This window comes from Corella eumyota, chromosome 5 (genome assembly GCF_963082875.1).
Source record: "Corella eumyota chromosome 5, kaCorEumy4.1, whole genome shotgun sequence".
NCBI lineage: Eukaryota > Metazoa > Chordata > Ascidiacea > Phlebobranchia > Corellidae > Corella > Corella eumyota.
This window is the reverse complement of record NC_137494.1, coordinates 9,086,220-9,106,199: the sequence shown is the minus strand read 5'-3', so window position 1 is coordinate 9,106,199 and position 19,980 is coordinate 9,086,220. Positions and strand designations below refer to the sequence as shown.

General features: G+C 29.8%; 1 protein-coding gene and 1 long non-coding RNA gene across 3 annotated transcripts; both read right to left on the bottom strand.

Annotated features, from left to right (window-relative positions):
• Window positions 1–12,020: 12,020 nt before the first annotated feature.
• LOC145752802 (protein STPG4-like) lies at window positions 12,021–15,194 on the bottom strand. Its single transcript, XM_082569142.1, has 6 exons — window positions 14,821–15,194; window positions 13,448–13,519; window positions 12,848–13,164; window positions 12,649–12,703; window positions 12,455–12,562; window positions 12,021–12,189 (listed from the first exon to the last, which is right to left on the bottom strand). The coding sequence occupies exons 1-6, from the start codon at window positions 14,974–14,976 to the stop codon at window positions 12,076–12,078; spliced, it is 822 nt and encodes a 273-aa protein (XP_082425268.1). The 5' UTR covers window positions 14,977–15,194; the 3' UTR covers window positions 12,021–12,075.
• Window positions 15,195–18,061: 2,867 nt separating this feature from the next.
• LOC145753619 (uncharacterized) lies at window positions 18,062–19,258 on the bottom strand. 2 transcript variants are annotated; one of them, XR_014283850.1, is made up of 3 exons: window positions 18,818–19,258; window positions 18,457–18,512; window positions 18,062–18,382 (listed from the first exon to the last, which is right to left on the bottom strand). It is a non-coding gene; the product is annotated as an uncharacterized LOC145753619 (long non-coding RNA). The 2 variants fall into 2 exon arrangements; XR_014283849.1 differs by lacking the exon at window positions 18,457–18,512.
• Window positions 19,259–19,980: the final 722 nt, after the last annotated feature.

The window sequence follows — 19,980 nt, the reverse complement described above, 5'->3', positions numbered from 1 at the left end:
TGTACAAACATTTTGTTTTGTTATTACTTAGTTGTTCACCCCATGAATAAAACAAACTACCACTGCTTGAACAACTAAATGTTCCATTTGAATTGTAACTTGAAGATGTCGTTTGAACGACTTCGACATTGACTGACAATTTTAAATCGCAATCTAGAATTTGAGATCAAATATTTATTTTAAAATTGCATGCTTTATTATTCCATTAATATTTGTTTAATTGAGTATGTATACATTACAAAAACGGTAGGTAATTTTAAGATATGTTTCTTTCAATGTATATACATACCTGTTAATTTAATCGCCCAAACATCTACAGGTGCTGGTGAACAAGTAAAAAACACGTTAAAACTATGATCAAGATTTTTAAAAGTGTAATTTGACTTGATGTAATCTCCTTCAACCTGGCATGTAATAGTTTCACCCCAAGGTAAACAAGTTGAATCTTCGAAAAAATATAACTTTCGCTGTAGTGTCTGTTTTCCACATACATTCAACAGGATATGTACGGTTCTTATAAACAGATGCGGTCACAATTAAACTGTGATAGCCTGTTGTCCAATAAGAACCATTATTCGACTCTGGTATGGTACCAAGTTCTGCATTTGTAATACCTCACAACTTGACCTTAATATAATTTACTTACTTTAGTATAACAAGATGCTACGGTAAATAATACTTTCTACAAAGAGTAATCCTTTAAACGTAACGAAAAAAGCTAAAATTGCTTATAAATACTTACTTAATAGACGTACAACTAAGATATATAGAAAAACACATAAAAATCCACACTTTGTAAGCGTATTTACTAGTTACATACAATATTTTTTGCTTACACTTTTTTTATTTATTTTTTTGCGTAACAACAAATATTCATAAACACTAACAATAAATTGTGCCTGAATTTCCCTAACAATCACTTTGCTTCTACTTCAACTACAACTGAAACTAGCCAAACTTAAGCAATTGTAAGTCAAATCGAAAACACGCCAAAGTTGCTCTTTTTAAAGTAAGAAAGCGTTAGGCAGTCTGAGTTTATGCGTATAATCATTACGCCTATAGCCTATAAGTAGGTGTGTAAAACAAAAAAACTATGTTATGGAATCTATAACTTATATTTTGCAGTAAAATAACGTGAATGCACAACTTAAATTTTACAAATATAAAGAAGTTAACGGCGTTTAAACTTCGAATGAATTTCGAAAGAAAAGACCATGCATCCGACCCATTTTACCCAACGATGAGGCTTGAGGTGTTTGGTAGGTCGCTGCGTAGTGAGCTGGGCCAGGCACTTTCTAAACAAATAAACTTTAGGTAATAGTAATAATTTAAAAATTATTTACATTATTTAGTCTCAACAACAATTTTTTTTTACTTTTTTTTTTTACGCTTCTTTATTTTAAATATATTAACGCTATCTTGCGTTAACAATGCATCTTACTCGTAGTTGCTAATGTTGTGTAACTTAACTACTGAACAATGTATGGCTATGAGTATCAATTGCATTTTTAAACATTTATACACTAACTAATTTGATACGAAATTATACCGTTTGTGAAGTGTGAAATCTCGGGGTTCTAGATTTAAAACATGATGACACAGTTGGACTCTCGTTCATGTCACGTGGTTCGTAAAATCCAGGAGGAGGACCTTCTTTCTATTATTATAAAAAACGTCTTCCCTTAGTTGCGATCTTATTCCGTCGATTGTGATCTTATTCCGTCGATTGTGATCTTATTCCCTTAGTTGCGATCTTATTCCGTCGATTGTGATCTTATTCCGTCGATTGTGATCTTATTCTGTCAGTTGCGATCTTATTCCGTCGATTGTGATCCTATTCCGTCGATTATGATCTTATTCCGTTGGTTTAGATCTTATTCAGTCGGTTGTGATTTTATGGCTTGAGATAAGTCTGACAGGAAAATCTTATAGCAGTTTTTATTTAAATAAGTTTAATATCATTTTCACTATGGATGCAATTACTACTGTGGTGCTATTCTGTCAAAGTTTTTATTTATTTGAGTTGATATAAATACGTTCAATTCTTAAGTGATACTATTCTTATTCTTGTAATGATTTTGTTACTGGCTTTATCTAATTACTGTAAATAAAATTTTATTCCTAAAATATCTAAATCCGTTAATAATCATATTGATGGCACCCTATATTTTAACTTTTTTAGCCTATGATCGACAACTCTTCAACAAAAAAAAAAGATAAAAAAACAATATTTTATTTTAAAGGAAAAATACATGGTAAAATAAAACGTCTCTTTTTATGATAAGATATGGTTAAGAATTTTGCTTTAAACTGTTTTAGCCCAACACGCATTTCAAAACCTTATTAAGAAATTTTAACATAGGAATTTTTTTGTGGTTAAGAACATTGTCCTACAAAATCTATCGTGGTGACAGATTAATGTTGCTTACAGCGGTTGCGTTACTTTCTCTTGGCATATTGCGAAAGTTAATTTGTTCTACAGAAGCCCTTTTCTTTTTTTTATGCATTGGTGTCGTAACACATTCCGTTAGGTTAACAAGCAAGTTCCTCATCTTTGAACTTCTCCACTGTCTAGCAAATCTTGTTCGATCGGTTCGGTTAACTAGACAATAAATAATAAAAATTCCTAAACCCTGAAATCCACTTAGAAATATGTGAATGGTAACGAGTTCGATGACTTTAACTCGTACACTTTGTAAAAGCCAAAACAACCAGGGTAAAGAGGACAATGGAAGTAAAATAACCAAAGCCTTTAATACAGCTTTAAGGTGAAGTTTCTTGTGAGTGCAAGTCAGTTTACCGCAACAACAAGGCACTCTGCTATTTTCTTCTTTGCTTATTTTGTAAACTACCGCAAGTAGTCGAATAAGAACAATTACGTTTAAAAACAAGATTAAAGCAGTCGGCCCGACAGCTGCGTAAATTGCACTAGAGTTAGAGTTTGAACTTAACCAACAGCTAGCAAACTTTAGATATTCACTACCAGTAACATTTTCGTAGAGGCCTGGCATCTTGTCTTGCAGTGCGATGTAACCCAATGAAAGTTGAAGGTAGTCGTTTTGGTATATAGCAAGGGTTATTGCAACTATAACAATGGGAATTCCCCACGATAAAGAAACTTGGGCAATAGTTAATTTTCTATAGTCCAGCCGCAAACCTATATTTCCGTGAGTTTTAATAACTAGTGCCAACCCTTCATTAAAAAGACACGCTGCAGAAGCTAAGAGAAACAAATGTAAAAGAGAGGCAATCACAAAACAACTGGCAATGTCGTCCAAAAAGCTTAAAATAAAAAATCCTGTTACATGTAATCCGAGCAGAGCCACACACAAGTTAATTTGTGTTGCTTTACGATTTGACCTTATCGCTTCATTGTATGCGGTTGTTGCCGAGTCATCCAACGTCTCTTCCCAACTGACAACAATAACAAATATTATTGTTATTAGAAGTAACAGGACTGTTGATACTTCAAGTACTTGGGAGATAATATAGGTCCATTGCGGAATGGTAGCGCTCCGAACAGATAGAAGAGTAGCAAAGGATGTTGTGTGATTACATTGGCAAGTGACATTCTCTGAATTTGAACTGGGTATTAAAACACAGCCTTCCAAACTCCATTGCTGAATCCCCGTGTCCCACCATACGCACACACGCTCAATACCCAGAAGAGAGGTTTGCGGTGGTCTCCCACGATTTAAAACTTCTGACAGATCTCTACTTATATCACTTGAAAAATCAACTGGAATTGATCTTATACGAGTGTTATTGGGATCTGACATATTATGGTAGGACACCGAGATAATGCTGGCGTTGGTGGGAGGCAGAAATGTACAGGTGTCGGTTGTTTGACAAAGCATTGTAAGAGGTTGAAAAAATTGACCAATATTGTTCCATTTTGCAACAACAGCCGTAACCTAATAAATTAATTTCAAGTGTAATAGATTTATAACTCACTTTAAAATACATAAATAATAATAATATGTGCATTATACTTACGTTTTGTGTTAAGTTTGTTGGCGAATGTAGAGTTACCTCACTATCATCCCCGGTAAAAGTAACTATTGAAGTTGTATCTTCGCTGTCTAAATCTAAGATTTTTATTTCAAAATCAGAACTGATTAAAGTGGTGCCATTCGTTAGGTTAGCTAACTGAGGTGACAGTTCTTCCTCAAACGTTTCCAACAACGTATCGACTTCAAAAGTTGAAGAAATGGTTTGATCTATAATTATGATCAAAACAAAATATGAAACTTTATAGGTATACCAACTTTTATAAGTACATAATTTAAGGTATTGCTCTTAATAATAAATTAAATTTTGATTTTTAAACTTTTTTTTACTTTGAGCTAAAACAGCTGATACAAGCATCTGAATGTTATTCATGAACATATCAACTTGGTTTTGTGTTCTGTTTTTTTTTATTTCAGCAATAACACGAGACAATTCTGGACTTATAGGTATTGGGGTATTTTGATCAGAGGTATCTAAAAAAAATTAATTTAATAAAGATTGATTGCACTCTATATTTATCTTAAGATAATGTCATAACAATTTTGAAAGCAGGTGATGCAGGTTTGGTTTTCACAAGATATCATTTGATTTCTATTAAGACAAGAGCGAATAAAAATTTCTAATGACGTTCCCACTCTACTTCCTTCGTTTCCAAATACTAAAAAAAATATTTTACAAACTTTAACATAGACATCAGGCCTAAAGGTAATTTAATTTTTTGTTTTTAAAATCAACAATTTTAAAATTAAATTTCTATCTTACTTTGTCCACATACACTATTAAGTAAGGGCCCACATATGGTAGAGTTTGCGGAACTAACCCCATTAGAAAATAAAATCATATTTTCTCGAATACAAAAATCATTTGCAATAAAATTATCATCTATAGAACTTGGATTACAATAAATAGTAAAGTTAGCTGGATTATCTAAAACAACATTCAATCTATAATTAACACAAACTATAATTAACACACTGACAGTGGCATAAATGTTACGAATTTTAGTGATAAAGGCTATACCTGAAAGTAGTTCCACAAAGTTTAAAGCAGGTGTAAATCTTCCTACAGAAAAATCAAACCAAATAAAAAAAACTAATATACAATACAACATTTTTTTTATCTCTTATCTGCTACACAAATAAAATATTTAACAATTAAAATATATTCCCTGTTATCCAGAAAAAATAATCGATACCTTCTATAGCTATATCTGCATAATTAAAGTTTCCGGTCTAAAATTTAATAATATAGTAGGCTATAGTAAAAAGGAAGTCATTTACATAATCGATCACAACGTATATTTTGTCATGTTTGTAATTCATATCACGTATTAAGACATCGTAGTTTAGGGAATAATTAATTTATAAAAGAAAAAAACAAATTATTGTAACACGCATTTTTTTAACTGTAAAGTTTTTACATAAAAAACGCGCTTAGTTAAAAAGCTAATTATAATATTTTAAATGCGCGCAAAAAGGAAAAGTTGATTAAGTTTGAACATTATAAAAAATAAAGTGAAAAAATACTGAGAAGTTTTTAAGATACACTTTTATGCAATATTTATATTTTGTTACAAAGCAATAATATTTTTTTAAATTTTTAACGAATGTTATTAAAAAAAACGCATAATACTTAGTCTATTGTACAATTTAAAAAAAAAAACATTAAACAAAAACTTGGTTTACAAACAACAATTTTATTTACACAGATATTTCAGAACTTTCAAAACTTGACATTTCCGTATTCTGTAACGAACAAAAACAGTAAAATGAAAGATGCGCATAATAAGCGAAAATATAAAATAAGTAACAAAAGTATTAACCTGATTGTATGCATGAACATCTTCAAAATTATATTCAACAAAACTTCTTTTTTCTAAAAAATAAATAAAATAGTAGTATTTATGTATATATATACCTTTTTTAATTAATGTTTATCAAATTTACCTAAAACGCGAGACTTTCTTTCAGATTCTTTGGCACCTAAAAGAAATCATGTATTTATTTATTTTATTGTAATACAGACCATTAAATATCCTGAATCTTAAATGATAATGCCCAGTTTTAATCACTATATGTCAGACTGCGGGATTTATATATAATAATTTAGCAATTTGTATACATCAGAAACTCACCGTTTTTACGTTGTTTTTGGAAGATGCAAAACATAGCTAATACGACACCAACCAGCAACAAGATTAAAAATATAATAACACTTAACAAAATAATTGCAATTGTCTGATAGTTCGACGAAGTTTCGTCGGCAACGTTAATTGTTAAATCAATTGCAAGAGGCTCTTCAGGAAATTTGGAGGACAAAACATTTAACTTGTATAGCCCCGTGTCGCCATAGGACACCTTAATATAAAAACAAATACAAATAATGTATTTGTTTCTACAAATACAAATAATGTATTTGTTTCTAGTTAAACAAAAAACTAATAAAAATGTTTGTAACGCTATTTAAATATTGTGCGTGTGTTTACTAAATCTTTTTTGAAGTAAAAGGTCTGCGATTGAAGATTTGAATCCGACGAGATGACATTAACAGCATGATTGATTACTGCTTCGTCTGTTAAACAAATATTTTAATTGTTTTGACCAGAATTAAGGATTTAAATGGATGCAATTTATAAAAAAAAATATTACTGTCTTTAGTAAGAACCACATTGTCAGCAAACGGTTTGGAATAAAATGTGACGTCACAAATGCCTGGTTGATTCACCACCCAAGTGCACATTACACCAACATTTAACGTATAAGGAGGATCTTAAAATTAACATTTATTTATAAGTCAAGCGAGTGATAAAATCTGCTATTTACCGAAAATGTTCACTTTATGTTAATATTATACTTCCTAGTGTACTTACAAACGACATTTAAGTATAGATGAACGGTTGAGTTTCCAAATGAATCTGTGATTGAGCAAACATATAGTCCACCATCGGAAAGTTGTATTGGTAGAAAAACTAGACTAGGATTTGTACTGGCGTTTCCAACACCGTCTATAGCCAACTTATTCCAATTAAAAGTTGAATTTAGTTCAGTTTCATGTTCGATTATACATTTTAATAATACGTTAACCCCCAGTGTAACTTGAAGACTTGTATTTACATAACTAGTTACATTGCTGATTGTTGATAGTATTTTTGCAGATCCTAAAATACAAAACAAAATTTAATCTAAACCTTTTGATTTAAAATGCTTCAATTTAGTTTAAAACTATTTTAAACACTTACTTGAAATTGAAACTATCGTAACATTTTCTATGTTACTTTTACTCTTGTTTATCTGGTTTTCAGCTACACAAAACACACTTCCAGAATAATTAACTGTTTGAGAAAAATTCGATGAAAGACTATTATTTATTAAGCTTTGGCAATCCGTGGTATTTGTACACATTTTCCATGTATATTTTGGGTCTGGGTTGCCATCACTTAAACAAGTCATATGCAAAATTTGGTCAGATCTTACTAAATAGCCACTTTGTGAATTAACGACAAATTCTGAAGTCGAAATAATATTTGTAACAAAACGAGGAGAATCTAATAAAAACAAAAACGACAATTATTTTGACTAAACATTTTAAGTAACTTTTAATTTAAGTAACTTACAAATAACATCAATAAATAGTTGATTTTCAAAACTTCCAAAAATATCAAAAGTTAAACACTTATAACTTCCACTGTTGTTTGGTTGCAAATTAAATATTTCAAGAATAGTGCTATTGTAAATCGTAATGTTTTCCAATTCCCAAAAAAAAGAGGTATTAAGATCTTTTTGATATTCAACACTACATTCCAAACTAATGTTATTGCCAAGTAGTATTGAATTTATATCAAAATCAGGTTCGATGTAAAAAGAAGACATGTTAATTGTTTTCACTTTTATGGTTACATTTCCTAGACACGAAAATGTATAATAATATTTTTATAGCATTTTGTTATCTTTTTTGCGTAGATACATTAAGCACTTAATATTTAAATTTTAAATTTTTAAAAAATGTTAAACTAAAAGACCTACTATTTTTTGGTACACTTGTCATAGTTTTGTTACTACTTTTGCTTGTATCAATCTTGTTTGTAGCCTCACAGAAAATTGTTGCAGTATCAAAATCTAATTCACTATTGAACAAACACGTGTTGTCGTAGTTGGAAGGAGGCAATTGAGTACAGGTTTTTGTTACTTCACATAAAGTCCAGTTGCACATTGGAATCGGGTTACCGCAACTTTCACAGTTCATCGACACAATTTGATCTGATCTGACTAAGTAACCACTACTCGAGTAAACTACAAACTCCATTGGCAAAATATGAAGTTCAACAGCATCGGTTTCAAAATCTTTAAATGTTAATAATGCATTTAATAAATATTTAAACAATTTAAACTAGATACTAAATAACTTACTTACATAAAACATTTATAAAAACACTTCTTGTTGAATTTCCAAACGCATCTGAAGTGATACAAGAATACTCCCCATTGTCCAACTGATTGATTGAAATTACACTAATATTTGAACTTAACAAAGTTAAGTTTCTTTCACTTTTATTCGGAAGTATCCACCGAAATGTACTATTAAGTTCATTATGGTAGTCTAGATCACAGAACAAATGTACATCGTTGCCATACAATACATCAACTGTATCAGCAGACATTTCGGTATCATTTAACTTTACAATAATGCTTGCATTTCCTAAGAATAAAGTTTAAAGATAAGCTTTAAAAATATATATACTAAAATACTTTATTTAGTTATAAAAATTAAATTTAGTATGTGTGACTAGAATCTTACTGTAAACTGGAACGATTAAAATATTATTCTTTGAGCTACTGTGGAAACCTAACAAGTTATGTGCTTGACAAGACACAGTTCCAGATTTTACAACAATTTCATTAAATGTGTCCGATTCTGTAACTTGTGTAAGGTTATGACATGTTTTATTGTAGTCACAGATATCCCAAGAATAAAGTGGGTCAGGATTTCCATCACTAAAACATTGCATTTGTAAATTTTGATCAGATCTTACGAGGTATCCACTTGGTGAATCCAAAATCAACGAAGATGTTAAAATCATGTTGCTCGTTCTACGCGGAGCATCTTAATAAATTCAAAAAAAATTACTTAAATTTATAAATATATAAATGAATAAATGTGATATTATACTTACATATAACATCTATATATATTCTAGCATATGCATTTTCAGGTTTAATAAAATCATCTTCAGCAAAACAAATGTAATATCCAGAATCCGTAGGTTTTACAAAAAAAAGTTGCATGGACTGTTTAGTCATATTTTTATTAATCCACGTAAATTTAGTTCCCAGTTCTTCTGGGTAAGATACTTCGCAAATAAGGGTAACATTTTCTCCTTCGTTTACAAACACTTGAGTATTGTTTGCGGTTACATGGATTTCATTTATAAAAACACTTATTGAAGAATTCCCTTGAAGAGAATGATAAAACATTTTTACTTATTATCAAATGTTAAATTGTGTTATCATTTAAAGGTTAATTTAAGGCACAAATTTGAATAATTTTCCTAAAGCACTTAAAAAAATCTATCTATGCGAGACTATAGTGCAGATACTATACTAATATCCATTTTTTACAGGTGCTCTTTAAGTATTAAACAAATGTGCTTACGATTATCTGGAACAGATGTTAGGTTTACGCTGGTAGTATTTTGAAAGCCAATTTTATTTCCCGCTATGCACATTGCAACAGCACTTTCCTTTAGTAGTTTATTGTATTGGCAAGTATTGTGTATAACTTCAGAAACACTTTCTATAAAAGAAACCCACACACAACTCGGAATTGGATTGCCATAAGTAGTACAGTTCATTGACAGAATTTGATCTGATCTAATCAGGTATTTATCAGCCGATGGATTAAAAACAAAGTTAGACAATTTAACTGTAACATTTGCGGGCGATGGTGCATCTAAAAAGAAGTTCTCCCGTCTTTATTATTTAATCTTTATATTTAATCATTAACAACAAAATAAGTTTTACCCATTAACTTACATTCTATGTTTAAAATTTCTTCATTTGATTTTCCTGTTTGATTATATATACTGGTATATTCAGAATTTGCTTGACAATATACTTTGGCACCGTTGTCTGATGCATTTAAAGGAGAAGTAATATGGGAAGCAGTCTAAAAAATATAACTTTAAAAAAATTCTATCAAAAATACTGAAATAATGAACACAGAACTACAGATATACTAACCAAGTTATTTGTAGAGACATGATTGTTATTCCAGTAAAATGTGTTTGAGGTTGAAAGTGGCAGAACTTGATCATAATCACAGGTTAAGGATAGTGTATCTCCTTCCTTTATAGTGTTAACTCCATTAAGTTTAACATTTGGGGCTGAATAATTTTAATCAAACAAATTAAAAACGAATGATAGATTACTAATAATGGTATTAAATATAAGATAAAATTACATTAAAAAATAATTTTTTTCAAGAAAATAATAAATAACATTGCTTAACCAGTCCAACACTGTAAGTCGTCCTCTCCCTGCCATTTTGCATTGTACAAACATTTTGTTTTGTTATTACTTAGTTGTCCACCCCATGAATAAAACAAACTACCACTGTTTGAACAAGTAAATGTTCCATTTGAGTTGTAACTTGGAGATGTCGTTTGAACGACTTCGACATTGTCTGGTAATTTTGAATCGCAATCTAGAATTAAAGATCAAATGTTTATGCTTTATCACTTCATTAATACTTGTTTAATTAAGTATGTTTACATTACAAAAACGGTAGGTAATTTTAATATATGTTTCTTTTAATATACATACATTTTACTTCAATCGTCCAAACATCTACAGGTGCTGGTGAACAAGTAAAAAACACATTAAAACTATGATCAAGATTTTTAAAAGTGTAATTTGACTTGATGTAATCTCCTTCAACCTGGCATGTAATAGTTTCACCCCAAGGTGAACAAGTTGAATCTTCGAAAAATATAACTTTCGCTGTAGTGTCTGTTTTCCACATACATTCAACAGGATATGTAGAGTTCTTATAAACAGATGCGGTCACAATTAAACTGTGATAGCCTGTTGCCCAGTAAGAACCATTATTCGACTCTGGTATGGTACCAAGTTCTGCATTTGCAATACCTAAAATAAGACAACTTGACCTTAATATAATTTACTTACTTTAGTATAACATGATGCTACGGTAAATAATACTTTCTACAAAGAGTAATCCTTTAAACGTAATGATAAAAGCTAAAATTGCTTATAAATACTTACTTAATAGACGTACAACTAAGATATATAGAAAAACACATAAAAATCCACACTTTGTAAGCATATTTACTAGTTACATACAATATTTTTTGCTACCCTGTTTAATTTAAAAAAAATTTAAAGACTGTTAACTATTAGTTTAAAATACAGGGGTATTTAAATTATAACAAATCAATTCAGCCTATTTTAATAGTTCACTGTGGATTTGTGTGATATTATTCTGCGAGATAAACTGTAATGTTTGCACACCAAATCAATCATTATCGCAAGTTAAATACGAAACAAAATTTAAACAAACTTACCTTTACTTATTTGACGATGTAGTAACTAAAACACACACTTTATTGGATTGTCATTTGTTACAGTTTTTATGACATGCCTGAAGTAAGTACTGTACTCAAAGGTAAATGGCAATGTTTTAAAATTTATAACTGATTTTATTTCATCGTAATAATATAACAACAAATATTTATAAACACCTTTTTGAAATAAATGCTATTTTCCTAACCATAACTTGCTTCCACTTCAACTACAACTGAAACTAGCCAAACTTAAGCAATCGTAAGTCAAATCGAAAACACGCCAAAGTTGCTCTTTTTAATGTAAGTAAGCGTTGTAGGCAGTCTGAGTTTATGCGTATAATCATTACGCCTATAGCCTATAAGTAGGTAAGTAAGACATTAAAAACTATGTTATGGAATCTATAACTTATATTTTGCAGTAAAATAACGTGAATGCTTCTTTTATTGAACTATAAAATTGAACACAAATATAAAGAAGTTAACGGCGTTTAAACTTCGAATGAATTTCGAAAGAAAAGACCATGCATCCGACCCATTTTACCCAACGATGAGGCTTGAGGTGTTTGGTAAGTCGCTGCGTAGTGAGCTGGGCCAGGCACTTTCTAAACAAATAAACTTTAGGTAATAGTAATAATTTAAAAATTATTTAAATTGTTTAGTAGCAACAACAATTTTTTTTAGCCATGCTGTAATTTTTTGTAACTTCGATTTGTTATTTTAAACATATTAACGCTATCTTGCGTTAACAATGCATCTTACTCTTAGTTGCTAATGTTGTGTAACTTAACTACTGAACAATGTATGGCTATGAGTATCAATTGCATTTTTAAACATTTATACACTAACTAATTTGATACGAAATTATACCGTTTGTGAAGTGTGAAATCTCGGGGTTCTAGATTTAAAACAAGATGACACAGTTGGACTCTCGTTCATGTCACGTGGTTCGTAACATCCAGGAGGAGGACCTTCTTTCTATTATTATAAAACACTACAACTAACAGTATGTTTTAATTTATGTAAATGAAAAATTTATAATTTTAATGTTAAAATAAACGTACCGGGTTGAAATATTTCGTAGGAAAGCGGGGAGATTGTGATTTAAATGCGCCGTGTCTAAAATAAAAAATCAAAATAGTCAATTAATTACGCAAAATGTTATACAAGCCTAGCCTTGCATAACTATTAAATAAAAAATCTTTTGCGTTATAAGAGGTAACTAAAAATAAAAAAAATTCTCATTTAAATGTGTAAACTTACAAAATTGGTGTTTTGATTACAAGCCCCCTTGCAGTTTCGTATTGGCATGGTGCAACATTAATATCTCGATCTTTTATGCCCGGCAGCACCCTCTTGCGGCCAGTACTTTTAAACTGGTAAGTCAAAGGCAAGGTCTCAAGGGCTGATAAAAAATCCCGATGTTCGTAAGCGCCCGGCAGCAACACATTTCCGTTTCGGTTGTTTCCAGGATTTTTTTTACGTCCCTCACCTTTAAAATTGTAAGTGGCTTTAATGCGATTGAGTTCCCTTTCTTCTAGAAAGTTCTTGATCTCGTACGTTCCCGGAACAGGTGTATCCTAAAAAAAAATCTGTTAGTGTTGTTAACGGGTCATGGCGTTAAAGTGTGGGCCAAAAGTTTTGGGTTCAAGCCACCTCAATGCCCTTATTTGCCCGTGAACCCGCTGTTTACGAATAGCTCAAACACGTCCCAAACCGCACACCCTTACCCGATAAAAATATCAAAAAACATATCCCCATAAGGAGATATAAAAAAATACATTCAACGCTTAACAATGCTTTTGATATGTTATAAATAAAGTATAAACTATGGTAAACTTGTTTTTTTAGTTTTAAAGTCACCTTTAAAGTCACTCTCCACCATTCTCTATCAGTAAGTGGAGGCGTAAACGTTTCTTGAGGTGTTTTTCTTCCCTGTACAAAAATGATAAAATATATGTAAACACCAATTCTTGGTATATGAGAAATATATTAAGCAATTTATAACATTGTGGATTGAAACGTGTAGATTTATATTTAAACAAACTTGACGTTCATATCAAATTACTCAACACTTGGCTTCATTATAAAAGGCCTTGTGTTTAATACCGACTGACTTTATGTTGTAGAGTTTTTAAGTTAGACGACGGTAAGATTAGCAGTCATTTATAATCAACAGTATTAAAAACTGCCAATGTTTATACAAGCCTGAGTTGGGGTATAATAAAATGTCACTGTATATTTAGGCCACAACCTTTCGACATTATCAATAATTACATACAAAAAATAGCAAATACAAGCCTTAGTATAAGTCGAATAAGCTTTATTAGGCGACTGATTTATAGTTTCTGCTGTTGTTAACCTGCCCGATACAAAAGACGCCATTTCTATAATTTAGTTGCTTGAACCATAAACGTCCTATTACTGCAAGCTATGTCTAACTGTGTTTGACTTTACATATTTTATAAAGTGTGTAATATTTATATTGGTGTGCGGTATCTGCTGTGCTTTCACATTGTATAGCGACTCGCCTTAACGACCTGCAATATTTACACTACATTAGGTTACAACGTACATACAATAGATTTCTTTTTGTTATGCACTTTTTTAAAACTTATTATTGTAAATATCAAGTCTAGTCGTGTTTAGAATACGGTTTGTATAAACATCGCGTTGTTTTTTTAGTTTTAAAATAAAAGGTATGCCATGCTAAGTGTATCCCAATTTATTTAATTAATATAGCACATTTACATTTAAATATTATCGGCTGATATCTTTAATAAAAATCTAGTCTAAGTACAGTTAAAATATTCTATTGGTGAAAAAATAATTAAATATTAAAAATTTAGGATCACTTGTACTCAACGGTTCTCGGAAAATCATAGAACCTTAAGGTACAACAGAGAATTAGCTAGGACCGTAAAGTACAAGATAGAATCTGCGAAGACCGTTAAATACGAGAGAGAATCAACTACGACCGTAAAATACGAAAAAGAGAATTAGCTAGGTCAATATAGTACCATAGAGAATTATAGCTAGGACCGCAAAGTACAAGAGTTTTTCCGAGAACCGTAAAGTACAAGTGATCCAGAATTTTAATAGAGCATATATAACTTTGTATATAATTTACTGATAATACAAGGCTAAGTATAAATATCGGTTTGAAAAATGAAATTGTATGTGAATAAATGATGAAAAAGTATTAACGATAATGTAAAAATTCTATATTGTAATACCCTTGGTTTTCTAGGTATGGTTCGCATCTCCCTTAAAGAGATTGAACTCCTGGAAGCAGGAAGACGAAAAAATGCATGTGATTGTTTCCTCCGGATCATCGGAGTGGATCGTGTCACTGCAAGACTCGGAATGTTTGACAAATCAACCCCTGCCATTATAACCTTTTTCTTATGATCTTACAAACATACATTTTAAAAATCAGTCAAAAAGAAAAAAAAATTTTAAAAACGCAAATTTGCGGTTTGTGTATGAGTAACTCATATTTGTTTATTGTGTTAACATCTAAAATATCATCACATTTATTCCCGTGTCTGATTTGCTGACTGTAAATACTATAAACCTGTTTCAGTGTTATTACTTTACACACTTTTGACTTTACTTGTCTCATTTTATAATCCACCCTTTATATTTTTCTGTTGTGGTACACCAAAAGTCTACCTATGGTGTATTACATAAATACGTGTTAATCAATATAAATTGATCTACCTTTTGTACAAACGTAATTTAAACTGTGTGAAGCGAGCCTAATTAAGGGAATCACGTTTCAATTATCAGTCCACACAACATAAAATATTATAGAAGGTTGTTATATTATTATGAAATTCATTTGGAATGCAATATTATTTTAACTGTAAATTACTTACAAAATATTATTAAAATTTAAATCATTAGCTTGAACAAATAAATTATATTTTAGATATAAGTTGTTTAGTTTTTGGCAAAGGTAAACGACACATTGTTTTAATATTGAATCCATTGTTTGAGTTGTTTAGTTGGGATCGAGTTACTGGTATGTTTTAAATACATAGTGAAAAATATTGGAATTTTTATTAGGTCACAGAGGTCATCTTTACGTTGTCATTTGATATATAATATAGCGACTTTTAATTTTTACATAATAAAAACTGAAAACAATAATATCAAGATTTAATATCTTAAAATTTTTGTATTGTAAAAAATAACTTACGCATTTTTTTATTTAATTTTTAAAAAATTTTCTTAATTTTTTTTTGTTTAAATTAAAATCAGAGATTAAATGCACATTAGTTTTGTCGTATGTGGGCGCTATATGTCAATTATAACATCTAGTAATCGTCTTAACATCAGTTGAAATGCTGAAATGCCAAAATAAAAACACTTTAAAATTTCTGATTTAAAAATAAAATCGAAAATAATCCACCATTACTTAGAAATCTGGTACTCGGTAAAATATAAAAAGCCTTCAATTTTTTACAAAAATTAAAATCATAAAATCACAAAATGTTTTTTTTTTCCAGAACGGAATGTTTTAAAGTCAAGCGCACCCGACCACGATTTTTTCGAGCAAACTTGATCACAAAAGAATTTACCGCACGCGACCCGTCTGTGATGACGTCAGCGTTGGACGTCAGCAAAGCGTGCAACTGTTGCATCAACAATAATTTCGCTAGAGGGTGACCACGCAAACACATCAACCTCGTCGTTCGAGGTTTTGATAAAAACGATTTGTTAATTGACGAAAGGCGCGGTCTGTTATCTTTGGGGCCCTTAACGAATCAGATTTTTTATTTCTTGCTTTAAGCTTTAATTAAGTATAATAATTTTTAAGTTATTATTTTTTTGATAATTTTTTAAAAATACGTTCCTTGGGCTAAATGGGTTCTAAAGATGAAACCGAAATTTGATTTAAAATTTTTAATTTTTTTAAGTTGTTATTTTATATAATAGTTTCAAATTTATATATCTGTGCTTTATTGTCAAAAAATAATTATAACACTCAAAAAATTTTGTTATTCAAAATTTATAATTAAAAACTATCTTATAATTTTATTATTATTATATATACGTCATTGAATTGTATATAAATACAGTATTATAATGTATTTCTTTTAATTCGCTTAAGAATGTATTTAACAGCGCATATTCTTAAACTTTTAATCGACGCAAAAATGTGTTTATTGAAATAAGCCTTCTCTTAAATTTTAAATTCCATTCCAAATATGTTCAAAGACAGCTTTATCGAAATATTGAGGGATTTTGAGAAACAAACTTTTTGGTTAAACTGCGGTATTCAACACGTATCCTAAGCTACCCTAATTAAGTTATACATACGTTGGAAAAAATAATTAATACAATAATTTTTTAGTAGACCAACATTTTAACAGACTAGACATTTAATAACCATGTTGACAGATAATGAAAAATCGTTTTTGTTCGTAAAAATCGTTAATGTAGCCAGGTTAAATTATGCATAACCCTATTAGATAAAATGTTTTAGATAAATTAACATTTCTAAACTAAACGGAAGTGATAACTATATTATAATAAATGATGGTTTTATTTAAGCCCACGAGTATACTGTTACAACCTTGATACCGAATTTCCCAAGTTTAATTAGATGATGGATAACTTTTAAATAGCGAACACGCTTAAACACCTAGCCTTACTAAAAACCGCGAGAATTCAATTTGTTTTGTTTAGAGCATATTTGGAGTTGTGCGCCAAAACTAATAGCTTAAATATGCCAACAATTTTTTACCAACAGGTTAACTTTTCTTTAATTTATACAAAGCGAATTTAATTAATTACTTCTTATTCCTATATTTTAATTTAAATGATGCCTAACAAATTTTGAAATGAAACGAATTTGTTGATAGATTTAATTATTAAAAAATTACAATCATTCTGTTTAAAATTTTATTAAATGCCATGATTTTAAACGTGCAGTAACATTTTTTAGTGAATTATTTTAAATTTATTAATTTGAATTTTCAAAATCAATAAACTGCCAAATTTTTATTTTTAAGAAAAAACATTAAAATTTTTTCATTTTTTTAAATGTTTACAACTTTTGTTAAAAACTGTTGGTATGGAAAAACGATTCCCTATAAGGTCCATATTCGTATCTACGGTTGCTGTTGTTTAAAAACTGTAGAATCTCGAAAAACTAATCTTAAGACTTAAATCTTTGACTCATACCGTCTGATTCACATGAGGTTAGTTAGTTTAATCCAATTTCCAACCCACGCAATACCTTGTTGTGGACTTGTAAGAAATATGATTTTACTTGAATTTATTTTATTTGGGCAATTTAAAATTGTAATTTTATATTTTAATCTCTTGTAAAGCTCATCTTATAATTTAGTAAACTATTATTTTATAAACTCAAAATTTTAGTACAAGATTTTAAATAAAAAAATTTATATTTTTAAATTTTTTTTCGATATTTTAAATATTTTTTTGAACATCCATTATAGGTATTTTCCTGCACCACTGCTTTATTTAAACAAATAATTATCCATCGTTAAAATAAATTTGCAAAAATGAGTTATTTAAATAAACAGTTTCGTAACCCGGGCATACCTAAAAATTATATTTGCCAAATAAATTATTTTTTTAGTGTTTTCTAAAATATTTTTTTAAGCGAAAATAAAACAAATCACTTTTCTATATAACAAACTTTTCACGTTAAAAACCACTAAAGACATATTATAAAATGATAAATAATCTAAACGTTGTGAAGCAGAGGTGAAGGAAGGGAAATTATCTAATCATCTGATCTTAAATCCAAAATGTTTTTATCTGTAGACAAGAAGGTGCCTTTTGTTATCAAATAAACTTTTAATATAGAGATGTTCGAACACAATATACATTACCTAGCAAGTTATGTTTTTTTAAAATTCTATTGGACATTTAAGTTTTTAGATTGCTGCTAAAATAAAAGAAATAAGAGTTTATTATGCATATTGACCTCAAATAAAATGTTAAATATTTTACTATTGATTTATCTATAAAACAAATTAAAAAAAAAGTAATTTTAGTTATTGCATTTTAAATTTCGTTACAACGTGTTTTTATAAGGTAATTTTTTATTGCCATTAATTTTTATTACAACAGAGGTATATGTTAACTTATATGTAAAAAATGATCCCTGTTCAACTATTTCTTAATTATTGTGAACAAAAATTTAAGAGTAAGTAGAAATGTAAAAATTAAAATACCTTTCAATAAACTTACTTGGCCTATCTTGGCACAAATATTTTCCAAATAACATCAACACGTTTAAAGTATTTAAGTAATGAGTTTCTGCTTCCGACCTTGAATAAAAGGGTCTGACGTTCCGTCTACTTAATCTTAGCCTGTAAAAACATATTTATCAAGATTTAGGAGCACTTGACGTTTAGCAAGACGACTACTGAACTAATACTCTTCTAAAAAACACAAAAGCTCCAAGTGGAAGCCCTCTAATACTTAAGTGCCACTACCAATATGCAAGAAATTTAACCCTTGGCGTACGAATTACGTCTAGTACTACTAAAATAAAACCACCTAACCCTTAATTTTTTATTAGAAAATTTAACCATAATGCCTAAAGTATTAACACTAGGTGAGAAATGACAAAGTCATAAACAAAATCACAGTAAACAAAATTATAACGATGCGTTTTATGGCAAAATGGTGTACATTTCTCTCTCGAATTATCAACTCTATCTGCGTCGATTTAGTGCAGTGTGTAAAGCTCAACGATAAAATTACAGAAAAGAAGTATTGTGACGTCACTGTATATGGCATTGATATAGTGCTTGCTAAATTTAGTTGACCTTAAGGATAAACATTGTCTTTAATCATTTAAAACTTAATAATTTCCGCAGGTTTCATTACGTAACGCTTAAAAAACTAAGACAGGCGACTTAAATGGAATAAAAAGGATTCAAATAACGCGGGGTTTTTAACCTTTATTGGCTGATATTAAAATTGAAGAATAAAATCTCTGATAACAGTATAACCTTGATGGATTCATTTACTTTGGTTGGTTTGTAAAGGTAAGAAAACAAATAGAAGTTTAACAATTCAATACACACTACCTAGCGCAGCTATTTGTTTGTATAAACCCGCTGTACTGTATAACATTATTGCCAACCAGGCTAGCATCCGAACAAAGCCGCTTTATTAAAGTAAAATAAGTGCACATTTTAAAATTGTTGATTTACTCTAACAATGGGTATTTTGTTGTGAATACTCGACGGTTACCTTATATGGTTGGTTTTGTACTGGTGCATTGATAAGGAATTCGGATTATTTTAGCTTCAAAGTGAAAAGGATAGCGCTGAGGTATTTAAACCTCTGAGTGCATTCATAACGCAGCGTTGTCAACATCAGATTCTTAAAATATTTTCCGT